Source organism: Colossoma macropomum, unplaced genomic scaffold, assembly GCF_904425465.1.
Source record: "Colossoma macropomum unplaced genomic scaffold, Colossoma_macropomum, whole genome shotgun sequence".
Taxonomy (NCBI): Eukaryota; Metazoa; Chordata; class Actinopteri; order Characiformes; family Serrasalmidae; genus Colossoma; species Colossoma macropomum.
The window spans coordinates 18,225,810-18,248,953 of NW_023494793.1; the positions used below are offsets into that span (position 1 = coordinate 18,225,810).

The following is a 23,144-nucleotide window of genomic DNA, read 5'->3' on the forward strand; positions in this document are numbered from 1 at the left end:
GGAAGTACTGAGGGATGGTTTTCCAAAATATAGGAGCCATGGCACTAAACAGCCTGGTCTTAGAGGCCACCAGTAGATCACTACCGCAGGACCTGAGTGTGCAAGCTGGGATGTAAGAAGGCAGAAGCTCAGTCAGATAAAGAAAGGCAAGATTGATGAAAATCAAAATGATGAAATAGGCAACCAGTATAACTGATGGAGTATGAGTGTCATGTTCTAAGGTGTAAACTAAATGGTGATCACTAAATGGTTCTTGGCTTGGACATGGTTCCAGGAAAAAAAAAACTCAATTGGTATTGAACATTTACCTTTTAGCAGCTGCATTTTGAGTAAATTGAAGTCTGATACACCAAAGATGACAGTGAAGAAGTAATAGCAGTAGTCTTAATGTGAAGTTATAAAGACATGCACCATAGACCATGATTTCAGCATTAAAGGTCAAAGTTGGATGATGTGCAGCTGAAGAAAGGCACTTTTATTCACCAACTTGAAATGCAGTTCAAAGGAGAGTGAAGGATCTAAAATTATACCAAGATTGTAAAGACTATTGTAGATGCTAGAGTTTGACAGTGACATGACAATGTCAGAGCAAGGTGCAGAAGTTCTAGAACAGTTCTGAGACTAACGAGCAAAATGTTATTTATGTCAGGATTATATTTAAAGAAAGATAGAGTTCATTGATTAGTTTAAATCATTGATACATGCAGTTAACTTGTAGAAGTCTAGAATTATTATTGCTGTTTGCTATACTTTCAGTTAACCTTGTATTACTTAAATATAACTGCATAATTGCAAAGTTAGTTAAATACTGACATGGTACATTTACATTCAATTTCCATTCTATATTAATTGCATTGGGTCCTTTCTAACTTTTTCTTTTTGTCAAAAATGTTTAGATATGGCATAATACAAAGACAAAGTATGAGCACAAATTCAAACTTTAGAATCTGCACTTTTGACATAATTTCACAGCTTGTTTCTATGACCTACCTGCAACTTCACAGAGTTAAAGGTTTAGGAAACATGGCTGTTGTGGACTTAATAGTGTTAAAGTAAAGACTGTGTTTCTGTTTTGCTGCCAAGGTGGTAGGATGTGTATCATGATAGAAGTGAAGGGGCCCAAGAACTGAGCCTTGAGGCACACCTTACATGACAGGAGCAGTAAAGGTTTTATGTTTACCAGTGGATTCACAGTGTAATCAGCCAGAGATATAAAGATGTAAACCAAAGAGTAGTGCCAGAAACACCAACAGAAGAAAACAGAGAGAGAAGAATGCCATGACTTACGGTCTCGAGGGCCACACTAAAGTCTAACAGAATGAGAAGGTTAAAAGTGCCAGAATAAAAAAGTGGTGGAGATTGTTAGTGACTGTTTGAAGAGTTGTCTCAGAGCTGTGTAATAGACAGAAACCTCAAACACAAAAAAGACTCAAAGAGAAAGTTTTGTAGCTGAGAAACAGGTTGGATAGATATGAAAGATTAGAAATAGGCCTACAATTATAGTGTTCTGTACTTTCTTGGAAATTGCTGTGGCAACAGCAGTTTTAAGGGGCAGAGGAACAGAACCAGACTCTAGAGACTAATTAATGAGGTTGGAGATAGTAGACGAGCAGGTCAAGCGAGTAGATGGAAAGATTTCGTTTTTAAATAAGTAGAGAGACAGAATGTGTCTATGAAAGAAAAGTGGGTCAGGAAGTGCTAAAACAATAAGATTCAGAGTAAACAAGAGAAGAAGGGACAAAGAGAAATGTGGGTAGGTTGCACTGATTTTATCATGGAAGAAATTGTTGGTCTGCAGAGCTGGACAGCTGCTGTAGGAGGCTTGAGAAATTTATTTATGGTTTATAGAAGATTTCACATTTATCGCTACCTTTATTGACAATAGAGGAAAACTAGGAACAGCTAGTACCATTTCATGTTCTTACATAAGATCTCAAAACAGCTACCTTCAGTTTTCCTAGGTTGGAGTGAATCATGGAAAGATGGTCAGGTGGTGGTTTGACCAGAAATCTAATTTACTCAATTTTCCACAAAACCCAAATGTAGTCAGTCCATCAGGATGTGTATTTTATTCAAAGTTTGTCTTTAGTTTTGCACTGGAACTATGCTATGAAACTAATGTAGCCAATAAGTAATGGAAGCTAATAGCCACCATAACCATGTAAACTACATGTCTAAAGCATCACAATAATCTCAGGTAATCTCAAATAGACTTGCTTATGTGGTTTCTTGCAGTTGACATATACAATGTATGTAGCATAGCTAAAAACAGTACTAGCAACCGTGTTAGAGCCTGAATTATGTCCATTCTTTTGTCCGTTTGGAAACCAAGCACGTCTTGGCTGATACACCACATTTGTGTAAACTGTAAATTTGGATTTTGGCAATCACTTTAAAAAAAAGCAAGGATATTATAAATATGATAGTTATAGGGGGGTATATTTCATCAAGATTGGAGTTATTAATAGTATGTGTAAATGGGGAAAGACTATGGAGATGAAAGGTAGTAGAGTCAACAGATGTAGTGTTACAGAAAGTTATGAGAGCCTTATTACAAGACGCATAGACAGGAAACTTAAATTAACCTCAGCTAGGAGGTGGAAAGCAATATCCTTGGGTTTCATTGTGCAAAATAACAGCTACCACACTGCCACTAGCAACATGACTGTATCCAAAGGGGACCATTGTTTTCAAATACATAAGGTCACTGGGTCATTTCCTTGTCTGTGTAGCATGTCTCCTAAGTAATTAAATTTTTTAACAGGAGAGATTTGTTGACCATGGACTAGTCCTAGAGGATATCTTCGAGGATATCTGATGGGCAGTACTCTGGAACCGAATGTAGCTCTACCACTTGGTATATTATTGGTTGTGATGGCTTGATTAACCATGATGGATATCAAAGAATGAACTTAAGCTTGTCCTTTCCAACGTAGGTCAGACTTAATTGATCTACTCAATAAGACATTCAGCACCTTTGTTTCATACAGCTGGTTTCCAAGTAAGGCATGCTTCACATGTTTACCAACCGCTTTAAGCTAAAAGCTTGATTTATCAGGCATGGCTCATGCTCAGGTTGTGTTAAAACACACTAGATGTGCACTGGGGAGCCATTTAGCCAACACATGAATCGCTATTTGAATACGTGCCATGTTTTTCAATCAGGTTCTGTGTAGCCTATGTGATTTCCTAGAAACAAGATGGCTGACATGCCTCAAGAGGGAGGGCTGATGCCACAGTGTTGGTTTGATGAATCTAAGCAATGTAGTATCAGAGTTATGGCTTGACAGTTTAGGAGTGCAAACTGGACATTGTGAATAGCTGTAAGAATCCACCTTTACTAGGAAAAGAAATGTGTATGTTGGGATTGGGTCATTATTATGGGCAGTCAGGCAGCATTAGGAGCAATAAACATATCGAGCTTGACCAGTAATACATGACGGCCTACAGTATGTATAGTATTGTTTACAGGGCTATAATAAAGTGGTAATCGAATAGGTATGTAGTACTGGTAGTAAAATGAACTGTTGGTATAACTAACTAGCCATCTAGTGTCATGCCTACCTGTGACCCAGAACTCAACACAAACGATATAAGACAATACACAAATAACAGTAACAACCCCTGTCTGTCACCAAGGCCAGTGAAGCTGGCACAAGCTTTTTAACAATATAATACACATTATCCTGCCATTTAAGAGAGAATGACATAACTGTGCTAAGAAATCTGTTCCCTTTTGCAATTTGCTAATAATTAATGGCCAGAGCTATTAAATAAATGGTAAAACCACATCTACACAATTTGCCCTTATCTTAAATGGAGTCAATCAGCCAAGACACATTTGGTGTCTGAACTGTGTTTCTTTAGTTTTGAACTGGACATTTGAGTCTAATATAATAGAAGTCTGTGTCACCGAATAAAGATTTTGGGTGACTATAGAATTTCATTACTTGTTAGCTGCAGTAGCCTCGTAGCTTCAGTGCAAAACTAAAGAAACAAACTTCAGATTCCAAACATGTCTTAGCGGATCAAGTATGTTTGAGGTAAGGACAAAACTTTGCAAATTAGATTTTTTGCCAAACCATTCCTTTAAAGCCTTACCTCCACTATGGAGGACAACCACGAGTTCCTTGCATTTAGAGACATTCAGAGCCAGATTATTGGAGCTGGAGCACAATTCAACCAGCAAGGAGACCTCCTTCCTATATATAGCAGAATCCAAGTGCACATGGGAGATGTTACTATGAAGCCATGATGGAGAATAGCTAAATGGAGAATTGGGTTCCACACAGGATATCTATTAATTTCATCTCTTTTTCTTCCCATGTCAGAATTGCCTCCAGGTTGGGAGAAGATAGATGACCCAGTGTATGGTGTATATTATGTAGAGTAAGTGTCAAGAGTTTCATTTCTGTTTTCTTACTGTTTCCATCATATGTCCCTCATCATAATGCACAAAAGCAACCCGATATGAGGCTGGGTTATGATTCTTTTCCCCACTTTAATTTTCCAAGGCTCAACACAGATAACAAGATCTGTGTGTGGGTAGGTGTGTTGTGTGCGGCTTTATTGCACACTGGGGATTTGTGGGTATGTGTGTATCAGAAACCCCCTGTCGAGACATTCATCCCAGAGACAATAACTCTCTTTCTCACTCTCTCTCTCTCTCTCTCTCTCTCTCTCTCTTTTTCAGTCACATTAACAGAAAGACGCAGTATGAGAATCCAGTGTTGGAGGCCAGACGTAAAAAACAGGTCGATATCCAGCAGCCACCAGAAGGTGAGCGCTACGTCAGAGGTTCGTCACATTTTTTCTCTCTCTCTCTTTCACTTTCACCCACTTGAACAGTTTATTTTGCTTTCTTGATCAATCCATTAGTGAAAGAAAAAAATCAAATGTATGCAATTTTCTCCTTATATGAATTATAGTTTGTCATCCAATACACATTCAGAGTCTGAGGTTGCTTCTTTAGTTCTGCACTGGAGCTACAAGGATTATGTAGCTGACAACTAATTGACCACTTTTCCACTGTAGGGCCAAGTTCCAGTTCTATTTCCACACAGACACAGTTTGATGTGGTTTGCGGTGTGGTTTTCTCGACACGGTTAACTAACTGTGCTCTAACGAAAATAATCAAAGTTCAATTCGCTTACATGACCACCAAACAAATGAAAGCAATGCACAATTTCTGATCCATCATTTAATAAATGTCAAACTATCAGTCTAACAACAATTGGCAAACTTTAAACAGTGCTGCTAACCAGGAGAGAGGTGCGAGTTAGCATTAATGAGCTCTGCTCATCACAGAAGAGGATTGATTCTGGCTAACAGAAGCTACGCTTAAAAGGCTAACATGATAATTACTCAAATCTAAGGGAGCAAAGTAGAGCAGTTACTGTTGGAAAGCCTAAAAGTGCCTCATGCCACAGTACAGGCTCATTTCCAGCCAACTGATGCTCAAGTAACGTCCATTTAGAGAATAAAGACTCATATTTGAGAGCATAAAGTTGAGTCACAGATGTTGGAATGACATCCAGAATTGAACTCTGTCGTGTCCTGTGTTGTGTGTAGCTCTTTTAGCCGTCATTGGGCCACTGTCTTGCATAGTTTTTCCTTAGTATTTCCTGCTAAGCAGTACCCCAGATTGAAAAAGAAAGCATAATCGGTTTCATAAGTCTACACCAGCATGGAACAGCACAGTATGTCCATGGGAACAATTTGGCACTACGGTGGAAAAGAGGCCATCAAAGTTTATTGCACCCAGTTAGCTTTGCCTAAATAATCACACATTTGCCTCAAACTTCTAATACTTAGTTAACTGAAGAATAATTTGTTTTTTACTCAGAATTTTACATTAAGCACATTACTTACTTTTTTAAGTGAAAAAGTTGCATCATTTTTAGCAGCCATCATTAAACTTGTGTTTTATCATACCTTTGTTCATTTGATTTCTCTCCGAGCTACTGTATTAAGGGGCTCTGGATAAACACTGATTATAATACGTTTTGAGGAATATGTTTAATTTAGCTTGATGGTTTAGTGTTATATAGCTGGTCCTCACTAACGTTCATACACTGTTGACCACTTAAGCATTAATAGGGAAGGTTTTCCTATTGAAGCACGAGCTAAATAAGAGTACATGAGTCTCCGAAAATTATCCAGGAGCATATTGAGTAATGAAATTGATATGCAATACTCTTCAGTTTAAAAGCTCATTCTCTCCATGTCTCTCGGATTAAAACTCAAAATGAATCTTATAAACAGTAACAAGTTCTCAGCTGTAAATGTTCCTGAGTCAAACGTGTCAGACTCATTTAGAGCTTGTTTAGGGGGATCTGTTGTGCCTCTCGCCTCAACAAGTAATGTTTTCAATTTCCAACCTTTTCTGGAAATTTATAAAATCTGTTTACCTGTTTTTGTATTTAAGTGTTTATCAAGATGCCCAGAATGTCTTTACTGCTTTACACTATATGCCTATATGTACTCTATTAATAAGTTTGAACATGTAATTTTAGATTAATTGTTATTAAATATTAATTAAGGACTATTTTGTGATTTTTTGAATGTAAACTATTAAAGAATTGTTCACATTGTTAACATGTTGTCATATATGCAATATGAGCTAAAAAAAAGTATTATTTTCTTACTATGTAACATCTTACCATCTTACCACATAACAGCTTGCCCTGTCACTTTTCATAGCAATGATTTTGAAATGTGGATCTAATCTGTCTGGCATATGGAGTCACTAAGTCTTTCTCTCTTTCTGTCTTCCTCTTTCTGTGCAGAATGGATAGAGGAGCACTCTTCTGCGGGGGCTCCGATCGCTGCATATGTTCCGAACCACTTGGAGACATACCGGGACCCCCAGAGCGGCCCACCCCTCCCGCCAGTGCCAGGCTCTAAACGTGAGCATCTGTCTGCTGCCATTGCTAGTGACAGGAATTGTTCTGTATCATTTGTATCTCAGGAAGAAATGGTGTTGATTTAATGGGAAATCCTGGTTATCGGAGGGAAAAAAGAACAAATCTGATTCAGCTCTATAACAAGTCTACCCTGGAATATCACTGAGTTTATTATAGCAAAGTGTAACATGCAGTGAAGTTAGGTAGGTCATGTGATAACAGCAGTAACCGCATGTAGCATACATTTTCACACATTATAAGTGATATTTCTAGTTTTTCTTTTTTATTTGTTATTTGAAACAGTTTAACAAAGCTGTGCATTAGTGATATTGTTGATTATATTAATGCTGTATAATTTTGAAAGAAAAAATATTGCATTGTGACCTAAAGGGCCCATATCACGCAAAACCAAAATTCTCTCACTTTTTTTTTTGGAATAAAGAAGTATGAAGGACTATAAACATTGTTGAACTTTCAAAATGTGTAGTCCATACAGTCTATATATGGAAACTGAGCTGCAAAAGTTGATAATTACCTGAAGAGCTGAATCAGGGCTGTTGAGGCTGTACAGAGCAGTGGGTCCCCAGGATTAAAACTGAAAGAAGCGGGCCCAACTACTGTGGAGCTATTGAAGCATTTATGCTCAGCAGCCATCAGATGATTATGTAATGGGGACGCCTGTCAGAACAAACAACTGCATCTCCAGAACACTTTTATTTGTTTATCGTTCTTTCAAAGACATACAGTGGTGCCATGCTAACTCTAATTTAGCTGTGAAGTCATAGTAGATGTGACATAAGCACAATAACATTGCTTTATACATTTGAAAGAAACGGTTTATTGTGGAGAAATAGAACACCTCACTAAAGACCTCACCTAAACATCTGTATGTGTGTGTGTGTGTGTAGGAGGGAAGCCGTTCTTCACAAGGAACCCCGCAGAACTGAAGGGCACGTTTATAAGCACTAAACTACTGAAGAGCAGACGTGGATTCGGATTCACTGTTGTCGGTGGAGACGAACCGGACGAGTTTCTACAGATCAAGAGTTTGGTACTGGACGGCCCTGCCGCTGTGGACGGCAAGATGGAAACAGGTATGAATGGGCATGCGCACGTACATCCAAACAACAGTGTTCAAAAATGTGAGGCAGATATACAGAGATGTACTGGTAGACTCTTACTTCAGATTTAAAAAAAATCCATGTTTTGTCCATCTTTTCATTGTGAGAATACAACTCCACTCAATGTGTAGCTGTCAGAAAGTGTTACTTAGAAAAGGAAATTGATAAAAAAAAGTCTAAGTGTATTTGTTTATTCTGACGCTAAAAATGATTAACTTTTACCTAATGTATACTTAGTGGCTGTTTTGACTGGAAATCCAATAAATTAATGGTGATCTTTGACTTTTACACAGTACTGTATGTAAATCCATGTGTCCACCGTGTTTGTTCTACAGGTGACGTTATCGTAAGCGTCAACGACACCATTGTCCTGGGCTACACCCACGCCCAGGTGGTCAAGATCTTCCAGTCCATCCCCATTGGCTCCATGGTCCAGCTGGAGCTGTGCCGTGGCTATCCACTGCCATTTGACCCTGACGACCCCAACACCAGCCTGGTCACCTCAGTGGCCATCCTGGACAAGGAGCCTATCATCGTCAATGGCCAGGAGGCCTTCGACCCGCCCCCATTGGGCCTGAGCCAGTCAGCCACAGGGCCCACAGAGCCTCGCCCCTACAGCCCCACGGCGGAGGGCCCCGGCTCCGCGGCGGCGATGACGGAGGGTTACGGCAGTGACGTGGTGACTCTGGCGTCGTCCATCGCCACGCAGCCGGAGCTCATCACCGTGCACATGGAGAAGGGCGACAAGGGCTTCGGCTTCACCATTGCTGACTGCGGCAGTGGCAGCAGCGGAGGCCAGAAGGTCAAGCAGATCGTGGATTACCCACGCTGCCGCGGTCTGAAGGAAGGAGACATCCTGGTGGAGGTGAACAAGAGGAACGTGCAGAGCATGAGCCATAACCAGGTGGTGGACCTGCTCAGCAAGTGTCCACGTGGCAGTGAGGTCACCATGCTGGTACAAAGAGGTAAGGGAAACTGTATGTGTGTGGCTCTCTGGGTGTATACATGATGTTAAGGCCAGGATATCCAATGATGATGCTGGAGATTTGCTCTCCTTTAGGCCTGTAGACCCTGATAAATGTAGCACTGGTTTCATTTCCTACAGCAGGGGTGGGGAACTCTGGCTCTGGAGGGCTGGATTTATGCACAGTTTGGTGATTTTCCTGCTCAGATACGCCTGATTCAACTCATGAGTTGTTCACTAGGTAGTAGTAGGCGGAATCTGACGGTTTCCAAATTTGAAAATTGCCATTTATACTCCAGTACCACCTTGTCCAAGGCAAGCACACAAAGCCCAAAGACAGTGTCTTCGTCTAATGAAACTGACTAAGTTAGATAGCACCTTAGAGGGTACGAGAGGAAACCATGCTTCCATGTTAGGCAAAGGCTGACCCCAAAAAGACCGGCAAGTCCTTTATATCATCATCAATCTCCATCAAAGTGGACTATTTCAGATGCAGCGGACTGGACAGCGGTGTACCAAGACAGGCCAAATGTAATTTGCTCTGCTTAGTTTTTGCATTTTAGAGCTGTTGTTTATGGTTTCAAAAACATGGCTACAGATGGCATCATTGTGTTAGCAGGGACTTGACTTTCAGCTTCTTTTGTTTCGCTGTATTCTAAATATTGAGTTATATTTTGTGTTTTCAAACATAGCTTAAAACATGCAGCAGGGAAGTCCTTTGTTGTTGTACCCCATCTGAATACATGGCATGAAGAGTGATTACAAAGTGCTTGGAAATGATGAAACAATTTCACATGCCTGACATTTTCACTGTTTGACTATTTGAATGCGTCTGCATTGACCAGTGCAAAAGAAGTGAAGGAAAAAACAGCATTTTTAATCAGTTTCTTAGTTTCATTAAACTTATTTGTAACTTCTTAGATTTTACACTTCATTGTAGCCTATTTAATACATCGCTGTTGTTGGAAAAAAGCCTCATATCTCTAAAATGAGAACTTTACAAGAGAAGAACAAAAACGTTCTTTACTTTTAATGCAAGTCACTGGAACCAGACTTTATTCCAAATCATGTTTGGCCATTTGTTTTGTTCCATTCATCATAAAATTTACACACAATGTAAATGGCAACAGGCATTTTCAAATTTTGTCAACAACTAAAAAATTAACAAAAATGGATATACAAAGGTTTCTCCCCACAGCAACAATATAGAGATTAAGTAATCACAATTTTCAGCCTTTTTCTTTCTCAACTGAAAACCGAAAGTGCCGTTTTGTTACCTTTTTTTGGCCAACAACTTTCAGTGGCTGAAATGTTGGTGCATCCTTGGTCTAGATGAAATCTAATTACATGTAATGCATCAAAAATGTGGTTTTAACTTATTGAAGTGTTTGTTTTGGTGCTGCTATTAGCAGTATGTAAAAGCGCTGAGCATAATCCTGAATGCAAGCGCTTTTATTTAACTTCAGTGGAATGAGAGTGAAGTGGGTTTTATTTAACATGCTTGTTTGATCATGAGTAGGGCTGCATATGTAGGCTGTTTAGTAGCATAAAGGTACGTGTAGGCTTGAATGACTGGGAGAACAAACAGAGGAGAGATAGAGTGATAAATCCCAAGTGGAGAGGTAAAGGGCTCTCATGAAAAAATGCTAATCATGACTCTACACTTCACAAACACGACACAGTGTTTGTATGTGTGTGTGTGTGTGTGTGTGTGTGTGTGTGGGTGTGTGTGTGTGTGTGTGTGTGTGTGTGCATGCACTTCTTTATCGCTGTATCTTCTCATTGGTCTGGAAGAGATTGCGTTTCAAAAATATCTCTAGCGATTCAAAGACTCGTACTGAAACCAATCCAAATGTAGGACATCTGCTCTTGCTTTTCTGTTTGTTACCTTTTTCTGAGTATTGGTCCTTTTCCTGACCTACTTTCAATAAAATTAAAAGTTTAGAGAAGGTTTTCTGAAAACCATTCATACACATACAGGCTTTTACATATTAAGTTCAGTCTTCGAGGCCATCGTTGCTCTGTAGGCCTCTTTTAAAGGGGAATTAAACTGTTAAGGTATAAATAAGGTCAGGTTAGAAAATGCAAATGAAGACTTTTTCTAGAGTATTGTATCAAATCAGACTTGTTCACAGCGGTGGTGATAGGAAGGTGATAGGAAGTGTTTAATGCCTCTAAAAGTTACCTCACAGAAGGTATTACGTTAAATGAATTCATTATAAATACATTCTTGAAGCCTGAGACATTGTTTTATGATAGTTTTGAGAAAATGTTTTGGCCTAAAACATTTTTTAAATCTACTCAAGGGCAAACAGGTGCATGTAGGTCATTGTAAGGCAAAACTGTTCCCACAGAAAACATATTTCTTCAACATAACATTTTACCAACATTATATATAAAAACTCAGAAGACATGTGTAGGTTCACTGGTCACTTTGGAAAGTAAAAAAAAATGGCTATATTTGTGCTGTAGACATTGTGACTCCTTGGTTTCAGTCGCTACCATTGTAAAGAAATTTCAGTAAGCTTTGCTAGTGAGCTCCATTTCACATCAGACTACTCTGAATGACTTTATGATGTAAATAATGTGAGCAATAATGTGAGTTCAAATGTCATTACAATGCCTTGCCAGAAATGGCAGCCATTTGGAAATATTTTACTATTTGTGAAGAGAACATTAAGACTGCTGTGCGTAATGATTTACAATGAAGAACTACACACATCCTCTGCGGTGCGTACCCCTCTGTGCCCATGTTAAGCCCACCCACAAATCTATTGTTTCATATCAGTCTGTTCATTTAGTCTGCATAGTCTGAGTGTTGTCAGCCATAAAAACATTCATGCACCTCTTGTATTGTAGATTGTAGGTTACATTCACATGCTAAAGGACAGTTATCTGGCTCCTACACTGTAAATGATGAATTTATTTATGTCGGCATTCACAGTTTATTGAAATTTATTGCAATTTTCAAATCGCAATTATATTTAACTTACATTTTTTGACATTTCATAAAAAATTTAAGTGGGAAAATTTAACCTAGTAATGCCGAGCAGTCTGGTACTCAACATTCAGTGTTCAGGCCTCCAAAAAATGGACATTAAATGGCAATTGCAATATTGGTCAGACAAACCACAACTGGATAATTTTACAATCGTTCAGGCCTACCAGTGACACCCAAAATGTTGGAATCTGCTTGTACTAGAGAGGGCATGATACCACAGTTTTTCTTTTTCAATGCCAGTATTGATACTCATCCAATATTTCTTCTATTAAGCTTTAAATTGAGCTACTTTTGATTGAAACACTTTAATTAAAGGTGTGCTGTGAATTTTCTTTTTATATTTTAGTTTGACTTGGTATTATTACTAAGTCAGACTAAAATGTAGAGTGTGTGCTGTTCTGAGTCACCCCTTAAAGCCTGAAATGATCATTTAAAGCTCAGGTATCGGGTCGGATTTTGCGTTCTTTCGACCACGTCATGTCTTTACATATTAACATCACGTGTGCAGAGTAAAAAAAGGAGGTCCCACTCAATGTTTAGTTTTAGTTCCAGGAAAAACACATTATACTGCTGAAGATATGATTACAATAGGTCATTCACGTACATCCTCAGAAGACATGTCCTTCACCAAGTTTGACTGAGTCCTCTTACAACTCTCATACTTTTTCAACACGCTTGCAATCATCTTATCCATCCTCTTTGGGAAGGGGTGTGACGTTCAACCAACGTCACAAACTGTTCTTCCACAAATTACTTACACATTGCCACCAGAGAGGTCTCCAAATCTCAAAAACTTACTCCAGAGCTTTGAGATGAGAATCATGCGCAGACTACTTCCTCACAGGAAGACATACACAACTAGCAACATCATTCGTTACAGATTTCTATCAGATTTTTAGTCTTTTTTGTTTCCCTCCAATGTCCAATCCAGTATTTTCTATAGATATTGGGCCAATATTGACGCCAGTCAATACTGATATACCATCTCTAGCTTGAACTGAGTCATCAGATATGAATAAAAGATGGTATAGAAATAAGAGTCAGAAAGAGTAAGCTCTTCCCAAACACACATCCACAAAACTCCTACACTAACAGTTGGATTTATTGTGTTTTTATTTTATTTATTAATTTATGTATTTTATGGTTTTTGCTCGATGCCGGTGATTCATCTCCTTGTCATCGTGACAACCTCAGTTCGTCCAGCCCGGAGCCTCTCTTACACACTCCAAGGTCAACCAGGAAACAGACAACACACCCTGTTGCCATGGAAACACGGCCTAGTGACCGCTTCCAGCAGCAATACCCCGCTCGTGTCCCATCTCCACTCTGTCGTACCCTCAGTGCAGGGGCTATTATTGCACATGATTGAGATGTGGGAGTGTGTGTCTAAAAAACCTTCAGAGGCTGATTAGAAATGTTTTCGTGGTACATTCTTACCATATATATAGATATATTATTACATTTATTTGTTATTGTAGCTACTTATAAACATTTTCATCAATAGTATTTTGTTTATATACGTTTATTACTTATTCATGTTTGTTTATATAAGTTTATATAAGCAGAAAACAAAAAGCTTCTATTCTTTTCAGCAGACTTGCTTTCAGTTTTTTAAAAAAATCTGCAGGGATACTTTTCCACATGCTCAAATTTCAGTCTTAGAAGTTGGTTGCATTTTCTAATTCTCAAGATCCAAGTAATCAACACATTTAATGATGTAGAGATTTGGACTTTGGGGTGGCCAGTTTGTTGTTCTGAGAACGCCAGCAGCTTCTTTTACTTGCAATTGGACTATTTCCTTTTCTCTGTAACAGCTTCTTGAAAAGCTATGCATCATTTCCTATAGCATTTGTCTTCTCACAGTGGAAGGATGGACAGAAATACCTGTAGATTTTTTCAGATCTGATGCGAGAGTGGAGCTTGATGAATGCTTTAAGTACTGTTCATCTGATAGTGACAGTTTTGCAGGATTGTTAGGAGTCCCATTGTAATCCATTAGCCCCCTTTTTAATCAATGTTTGAACTCCAATTTTGGAAAACCCCTGTTTAGCACTTTCCTCATTTTGATGCTCAACCTCCTTATGTTCTTCCTTATGATTATTTTATCTCTTATAATCTCTTCAGAAATGTCTCCTAAAAAATGAAATAACTTGTACTTAATGACCATTTTGACTAGTATTTGAATTACAGTTTTTGTTGTTTATATTTATATTTTGTAAGCTCCAGTATTTACTGACTAGTACCAAACAAACACCTCTGATGTGGAAAACTGTTCATTTATAAATTTCAAGCTTAAATTAACTTAGTTGCTCACCTTTATTACAGCAGTACAGACTCAATGGATATATTTGAACATGAGACAGCATCATAGTTCAGTTAATAAAAGCATGTGATTTGCATCTAAACCTATCCTTCAGGTACAATGACGTGTTATAACACAACAAAAATAAGCTTGCTGAGCAAAAAATGGGTCGCATGCGTCATTTCTTTTAGAAAACTTGGTTACGTGTCCCCTTTGCCTTAATAACAGCGGCAGTCCTGTCAGGGAAGGATTTCACCAGCCTCTTGAGTTCCTGCCTGTTTTAGCCCACTCTTCTACAGACTGGGTGCACATTTCAGCTAGAGTTTGTGTATGACTGTTTCATCATTTCACTTTCTGTTCCAAATTAAGAATTGAGATTGAGATACGATGATATTGCTGGTCAGTCAAAATGTGCCGGTGTTCCATCATATCTGTCGGACAAGTCACATACAGACACCCTACGTTTGTCATACTGGAATGTGGGAGTGTCAGTGCTGGTTCTGCTTAGACACGAAGCACAAAGTTAGTGAAAGAGTGGGCTAAAGTAGACATCTCAAGAGACTGGTGTACTCCTTACCTGTCAGGAATTCTGCTGTCATTGGGGCAGTTGGATGCTTAAGTATTACAAGAAATCCTGCATGCAACCAATTTTTTTGTCTGAGGAGCTTATTTTATGTGATAAATAAGAACCAGAGTGAAGCAAAACTGTCTAACTGTTGACTGTATTGTTGGGAGAGAGTGAGCGTGATTCTTGGCGATGCCACAGCCATCCGTGGCCAGGAGTCCAAGAGAGCATAATTGGCCTTGCTGTCTGTCTAGGTGGGTGGGACGGCTCTCCTTCTCCCCATCACATAGTGCAGTGCTATACAACATGGTCGTTTGTTAGCTAATGTAACAGAATTAGCATTTAGTGTTCTCCAAGCTTGTTTGGGTTACGTTGCGTTAATGGCAGTTTGAAGCTGGCTCCACGTGTCTTGGAGGAAGCACGTGTTATCTTTTGACCTCCAAGCTGACATCATGTCATAGGGAGCGATCTAGCTTGTGAGAGGAATTGGCCATGGCTAACTGGGAGGGGTGGAATTGGGTAAAATAAAACAATAAATTAAGAACAAGAACTAATTATCAGAAGCCAGTAATTACAACAGAAAGTACTGTTCAATTTAAACCATTGGAGTCTGTTCTGTTTGATTTATGACTATGTTAAACTCTATTTAACCAATATCATTAGTCATCAGAATTTTTAGCTCTGTACTGTTTTTTCCTGCATAATTCAAATAGCTATTCAGAGTGGTTTGATATGAAATGGTTCATTGTTGAGATACTGAAAGACTTGATAGTGATAGGAACCAGGGGGTCATAATGTCTACAATACAAATATCAGCATCTTATTTACAGTCCAAAATGACCAGTAGAGTTTTTATACATAATGTGTATAATACTAAAAAAGTGTTTTTTTCTTTTCACTACAATGTCCTGCATGTACCTCTCCTTCAATTGATGTTTTAGGCCTAGGCCAAAACCTTCTGAAAACTATCATAAAACATTGTCTCAGACGTTATGACCGTTCATGACATTTAACTCTTCAGATATCTGGTTCCTATCACAACTGTGAACAGTTCTGACACGGTAAGCTTCTCTACAATGGAGAGTTCACATCAAACCAGCCTGAATGATTTTGTTGACATTTTAACAATTTAGGGTACGCAGATATTTATCTAAATCTATGAAATTCCCCTTTAAAATCAGTATTGAAATCGGTTTTCAAATCAGTTCGACCATACTCATCATCTAATCATTAAGGCCTTGAATGAGGTGTGTTGGACGTGAAAAAGCAGTTGTACCGTTCACACAGGCAGCCATATGCAGTGAAGTGAAGAAGACACTAACCAGTCATTACAGGATTTCCAGAGTGTGTGTGTGAGAGACAAAGAGTGGAAAGTCTGTGTGTGTGAGAGAGAGGGAGCGTTCTCATGGTCAGCCTTGATTGTAGAGTTGTAGCTCCTCCTTTCACCCCCACCCACATGGCCGAACGTGCACACAGAGCCGAGAGCGCTGCTGTAAATCTCTGCCATCTTGCCTCCTGCCTGTTTCCATGACGATGCTCCGCAGCACTGCAGTAGGAGGAGAGAGAGGGTGAAAGATACAGAGAGAAAGAGGAAGTGTGAGCGAGAGACATAGAGGTTTTGAGGTATAAATTGCCATAAATAAACTAGAAAAGTACTCAAACATTTTTCACTTTCCAAAGTAAATCAGTTCAGACAGTACAAAGACATCAAATGATGTAGGCAGACAAGTCGTCTGTAGAGACTATTAAGAGGGGAAAAAACTTGTTTGGACAGTTTTCAATGGGGTATTTCAAGAGCTTCAACTTCACAATAAAACAAGAGTAGCAGTACAATACTTGCAGGCCCTGAGGGTCTACTAAAAGTACAGATGATACTCATGATATAACATATACTCTGATGTCATTTAACACAGTCACGATAAAGTAATGTCATGTTGCCCACCTTTACAGTCCATATGGATGACAGTATGACACACAGTAGTCAATGAGCAGTATACTTGTATGTTTTATTTACAGGCAGTATGCACAGGTAATATAAAACAGCAGTGCAGTATACAGTACTTGAGACTCGGATATGGAAGCATATATCAAAAGATCTACTGTGCAGCTGCCTTACTGTGTGCTAAAGAAAGCGTAAAAATAGCAGAGCAGAGTAAACAAAAGGTAATGAGAGTCAGCCGGGTTCAGTGTTTGTGACAGGAGGGCCTGTTGGTATCAAAACACAGCACGACTTGAGCTTGTTAGAAATGCGTATCGCTTGTGGTTAGAAACCGTTAGGGAATCTGTTGGTTAGAAAAGGAGAAAGAGAGAAGGGCGAGGGAGGAAGGGATTGAGTGAGGGAGCAGAGAAATATGATGAAATAAATGAAAGGAGAGGGAAAAGTAATATAGAGGCAGCTGTGGACTTTAACCTGAGTCTGTGTGTGTGTGTGTGTGTGTGTGTGTGTGTGCGCGTGTGTGTGTGTGTGTGTGTGTTCAGATGACGTCTGAGACAGATGGCCAGGACATCCTTCCAAGGCCATACGAGACGCAGAAAACCTCCCACACGATTACACACATGCACACCTACATACTCAAATCCAAAATTAATCAGAAAATCGAACATTTTCAAACTTTTAGAATCCAACACATTACACACACACACACACACACACACACGCTTCATTCATACACTACTGTTGGTGTGAAAACTGTGGCATCCAGAGCATTTAGAGTAAAGAAACAGGTAGGATGAATCAGAACAGAGCAGTATCTGCCTATAACTCACTCTGACATAACTCCAGCAATTTATTTAGCCATTGTGTGTGTGTGTGTGTGTGTGGGTTGGGGGGGTTGGGGTGACAGAACCAAAGATGCATGTGCAAGGATGTACAGGTATTCATACTTAGGGCAGCACAATATCACAATATCACAATATATTATCTTCTACTTAAGCAACAGAAGACGAGAGGGAGTGCAGGGTTTGACATTAAGCTTTTTTATAGTTACATTGTCAAAAGCCCAAAATTACTTGTCTACAGACAAAAAAGGCCAAAAATAGCACATTTATATTTTGTGAACAGGCCGTGTGGTTTGATGGTTACTTTGGCAGTTAATGCAGCTACTAACTTCTCAGCCGAACTGTGGCGTGCTTAGCAGGCAACACCACATCTGTTGTTCTTCATTGTAGCTCACCCAGTCAAATTTATCCCTACAAGAGGGAATACATTTTCATTCTCTCTTAGTGCATACATGTCAGTGATAACCCTTGGAATGACATGTTTCAGAGCTTTAACTGGCACATTCTGACTGATTTGTTTAGCTGCTGCCACTGAACTGAAGGCCTCAGATCTGATGAAGATATACACTTATTCATTGTTTGTAACCACTGTAGTAGCCGACTGCTGGAAAACACATTTAAGGCATATGCTGAAGTGATTGGCCTTGAAGTGTTCACTCCTCTCCATTACTTCGCATTTGTTTTTGTTTTGTAAAAACATTTATGTCAAAAATAATGTTTAGTTTGCTTGCATGGCCACCAAATAAGTGATTTTCAAGCCATCATCAATAAATAATTCAATAGATGTCAAATAATTTAGCTCACATGTTGAACAATGCTGCTAACTAGGAGGAGCTGTTAGCATTAGTTTGGCTAGCATGATAACAGCTCTGCTCATCACAGAACATGTTTGATTCTGGGTAACTAAAGCACCAACAAAAGTTGGAAGGGACAGAAAAGCAAAATTAAACCTGTTCCATGGTATTTGGATCTTTAGCCTGCTCAGCTAAATTAATGCTAGCTTAGCAAAGAGGCTACAGACCCTAACAGTGCCACACACTACAGTACAGGTTTGATTCTGACTAACTGGTGCTCTGTTGAAACGAGTGTAGATGATGAAAACTAATGTCTGAGAGAGTAAAAGTTATGTGACTGGTGTTGGAGCAACAAAGCAGAAAATTAACCTGTTTTGTGGTGTTTGGAACTGAAGTGTACCATTTTGGCTAAGCTAATGATAGCAGTTATCAGGCCAACACATCATAGCACAGGCTCGGTTCCAGCTAACTGATGCTAAAATGATACCTGTTCAGAGGATGTCTGAGAAAATGAATGTGTTCTGTGGTGTGTGTAGCTCTTGCTGAGCCACTGTCGTGCTTAGTTTTCCTGAGGTTTTTGTGGGCTCTGATTTTTCCGCTATTGAAGAGCTCCCACACCACCAATCAGTGAGCCCCTCTAAATTATAAATGGGTGGAATGTGTTTAATTGGCTGCTCAGATGAATAGAATTTTGACACGTCATATTTGAGATGTCGTTATTATTTATGAATACCAGTGTCATTTTTAAGTAATGTGGTATAGCTTGTTATCATCATACTGCTCAGCCCTTTTAATATAACAAACTGACTCACAAATACATTTAAAATGATAAAATAATAAATAATTAATCAGCATTTCACTAAATTATCTAGATAATTCGATATAAATTGATCTGTTTATTTTCTCCATTTTCTTGTGATGAAATGCATTTAAATACCAGAATAGTGATTTCACTATAGTGACTACAAAAGGTATGAATTCTCAGCTGTCAATATCGAACCAAAATTCTGTATAAATGCATCCTTATTATGTGTTATGTTTTTTGTAGTTGAAGCTCTATTGTAGCTTAAGTTGTTCAAGGTCAAGTGTACGTGTGTGTGTGTGTGTGTGTGTGTGTGTGTTGAGTTGGTGTGCTTATGTTGTTTTGGTGGAATTAACAAATCAAGGGCTCTGCTTAGGCATACTTATATTCACTGGGGTGCAGCATTGATTGGCTGACATGATGAAATGATTTACCTGTTTGTGGCCTGATAAAGTGAATGAATAATGAACTCTGCGGAGACACAGCTGGAGTGAGAGACAGAAAGAGAGAGAGAAAGGAAAAGAGAGAGACGGTGAAAGAGAGGGAGGGAGTAAGAGAAAAAGAAGGAAAGAAATAGAGTGATAGAGGAGAAAAAGAGAGAGGAAGAGAGTTGGGGAGAGAGAGGAATAGAGAGGGGGTGAGAGTAAGTGAGGAGCATAAAAAGAAGAGGAAGATAGAGAGGGAGAAAAAGTGAGAGAGCGGAATGAAGAGGGAGTATAAGCGAGAAGAAGAAGGGAAAAAGAGAATGTGATGGAAGGGCATGAGAAGAAGAGTAAAACAGAAAGAAACAGGGAAGGAAAGAGTAATGGTAGAGAGAGGGAGAGAGAGAAAGAGGAAAAGGGAAAGAGAGAGGACAAGAAACAGATAGGGAGAGAAAAAGGGAAAGAGGAATAGGGAGGGAGCAAAAAAAAGGAAAATAGAGCGAGAGAAAGAGGGAGGATAGAGAGAACAGTGGGATAGAAGGAAGGTGAGAGAAGACAACAAGAGGAAGCAAGTAAAAGGGAGAAGGAGAGAGAGGAAAAGGAAGACAGAAAGAATAAAAAGAAAAGAGAGAGAGGACAAAGAAGAGAGAGAGGAAGAAAAAGAGGTAGAGGGAGAAATAGGAAAAGACAGAGAAAAAGAGGAATAGAGAAAAGAGAGGACAAGGAAGATAAGGAGATAAAGAGGGAGAGAGAGAGGAATAGAGAGAGATAGAGAGAGGAAAAGGGAAAGTAGAGGGAGGTCAAGGAAGAGAGATAGGGAGAGAGAAAAAGAGGAAAAGAGAGATAGGGAGAGAGACGGGAATAGGAAGGGCGAGAGAGAGAGAGGAAGAGATAGGGAGAGAGAATGGGGAGGGCGAGAGAGCACTACTGAGTTTTAACATTTAATGGCTTACACTGAGAGTGATCCACGCTGCTGGAGCTGTGAGCTTCAGAGGGAATGGTACTAGAACTTTTTTTTTTTCTAGTTGGAAGGATTCAGCACATGGGCAGTTGTCGAAAACGATATTTGCCTCAGGTCCCTTAAAACCCACATGAGTAAGAAATAAAGAATAAATTAACTCTGTGCTCTGAATAGAGAAGCGAATGTTCTTAACTGGGGGGGAGGACGCGTGAGACTTCAGAGTTATGTTTTTACAGAAAAGGCTAATGCCACTTGCAATATTCATGAAGATACTAGATGGAAGGCGGGAGAGAATGGCATCACACACACACACACAGAGCTACACACACATGCTAATTTGTGTTTTTTGTAACTATATGTGGGCCTCCACAGGCAGAAGGATGCATAAGTGATGATTAGATTGACGTAAATCTGGCTGCATATGAATATTTAATTTGCTTTACTGAATGCTTCCAGATGATCTGAGCATGTAAATCAAATCTGAAATGATTTTACATGACTTTAAATCCTTGACTTCACAAATGCTTCGTTCGATTTAGTTCTTTAAAATCAATACGCTGAATCGACAAATGAAAGTGATGGAACTACAGTTGTATACAAAAGTTTGAACAGCCACAGTCAAATGACAGATTTAGCTGATTTAGTAAAAATAAGTTGAATAAGAATAACACATCCTCTACATAGAACAAACTTAAATATGCTATATATATACAAATAAACAGTAAATGAGCATTAAAATGTGCAGCAGTGTTTTCTTTTTGTAGAGGATGTGTTCTTGTTATTCCCTTAGAATACAAACAAAACGTCATTTGACCAGGGGCGCCCAGACTTTTGCAAACGGCTGTATTTACACAGTAGTTGAATACAGACAGTACAAACAACATACTAAGCTTAAGATATTTACTTAGACAGTCGAAGTAAATGGTTTAATACGCATTAACATAATAGAATACTGAACAAACTAATTCTTTAACATTTCTACCGGTCTTCTCTAGTTTGACCCATCAGACCATCTGTAGTAGTCCAGACTGAAGCCCAGCTGCTCGTGCACTGTATGTTGCGAAGGTAGAACCCACTATTGTAGTCTCTTTTTCAAATATAGCTTTTAAAACAATGCCACCCAGCAGACTAAGCTGGACAGTGGTCATGGTAGACCTATGAATAAATCAACAAGCAGCAAACTAACAAAAGCAAAAGCAAAGTGGAAATCTGCAGAGCATCCACTGTAACATGAATTCACGAGCTGTATGAAAAAGAACGAGAGCAAGAGGCCCACAAAAATCATAGGAAAATAGGTGAAAAAGCAGGAGTTCCCAAAACTGGAGTTCATAAAAATTATTAAAAGGTATATAGAAAATAAGGCTCCTAACAACAAAGAGCTGGTAGACCACTAAAGCGGTCACCATTAGATAAGCAGTACTTCAAGCTTTCATCTTTAAGAGAGAGGAGAAAATCAAGCTCCACTCTTGCTTTACTGAAAGAAAAGAAGCTGCTGGTGTTCTCACAACAATGGACTGACCACTCCAGTGTCCAGACCTGAACATCGTTGAATGCACTTGCACTGTGAGAAGAAGAAAATGCGACTAACTTCTAAGACTGAACTTGGAAGGTGTGGTAAAATACACCTGCAGATTTCTTTGAAAAACTAAAAGCAGGTCCCCTGAAAAGAATTGAAGCCACAATAAAGGCAAAGAGTGGACACAGTATATACTGAAAATTTCAAAGGGTGGTCTCTGACCTTTGCACAGTGCTGTGCTGTACTATTGAATATTATTAGAATCCATTAAAATTAATTCTAGGAATAATATTCATGCATTTTTTGTTGAATTGCCTCCTGTTCAGTAGTGGAGCTGAATGATTTGCTTTGTGAATTTGCCTTGTGGAATGATGTCTTTGTTCTGCGCTGTAATTGGGTCTCGGGTGGGAGGGGGCGTGGCTGAGTGTGCCCATTTGAATAGGAGGTGTGATATTGAGAGCTCAGGTGTGTGAGTGAAAGAGAAAGAGAGAGAGAGAGCGAGACAGACAGGGACGAGAGGCAGAGGGCAAAAACAAAGAGAGAGAGCGAGCGAGAGAGCTCCGCTCTTCAGTGTGTGTGCTCGGAGCTGTGGGGGCTGTGTGGTGGTCTAACATACACGCACGCACACACACACAGGCAGGATGTAGCAGCATCCACAGGCTGCAGCTGATGCTCGGCATCCGTCACATTCCTCCGCTCTGCTCTCTCGCTCCCTCCTTCACTCCGAGACGGAGATCAACTGAGATCGGCACACTCGGCGTAACGGAAAGCAGAAGGACAGAGAAACAGAGGAAAGGAAAAGAGAGAGCGCAGGAGAGAGAGATTTACACAGCTTTTCCTAGGCTGTGCACTTCTCTGTCTGCAGGACCTTGTTCTGTCGTTATTTCCCCTTTTTTTCGGTTGGAGGTTGAGTCTCAGTAGAGAGGTATTAATGCTCTCTCTCTCTCTCTGCCGCTGTTTCACAGGCGTGGTGCAGGCCAAGAGGAGTCCCAAAGTGGTGGTGAGTTCAATCC

General features: G+C 39.5%; 1 protein-coding gene across 1 annotated transcript in view; it reads left to right on the forward strand.

The window, feature by feature from the left end:
• LOC118813393 (membrane-associated guanylate kinase, WW and PDZ domain-containing protein 1-like) overlaps positions 1-23,144 on the forward strand; it is a 195,164-nt gene that overhangs the window by 128,654 nt on the left and 43,366 nt on the right. Inside the window, 6 exon segments of the mRNA XM_036578708.1 lie at positions 4,332-4,389; positions 4,694-4,797; positions 6,789-6,908; positions 7,814-7,999; positions 8,362-8,991; positions 23,097-23,131. Coding sequence (XP_036434601.1) covers positions 4,332-4,389; positions 4,694-4,797; positions 6,789-6,908; positions 7,814-7,999; positions 8,362-8,991; positions 23,097-23,131 — 1,133 coding nt within the window.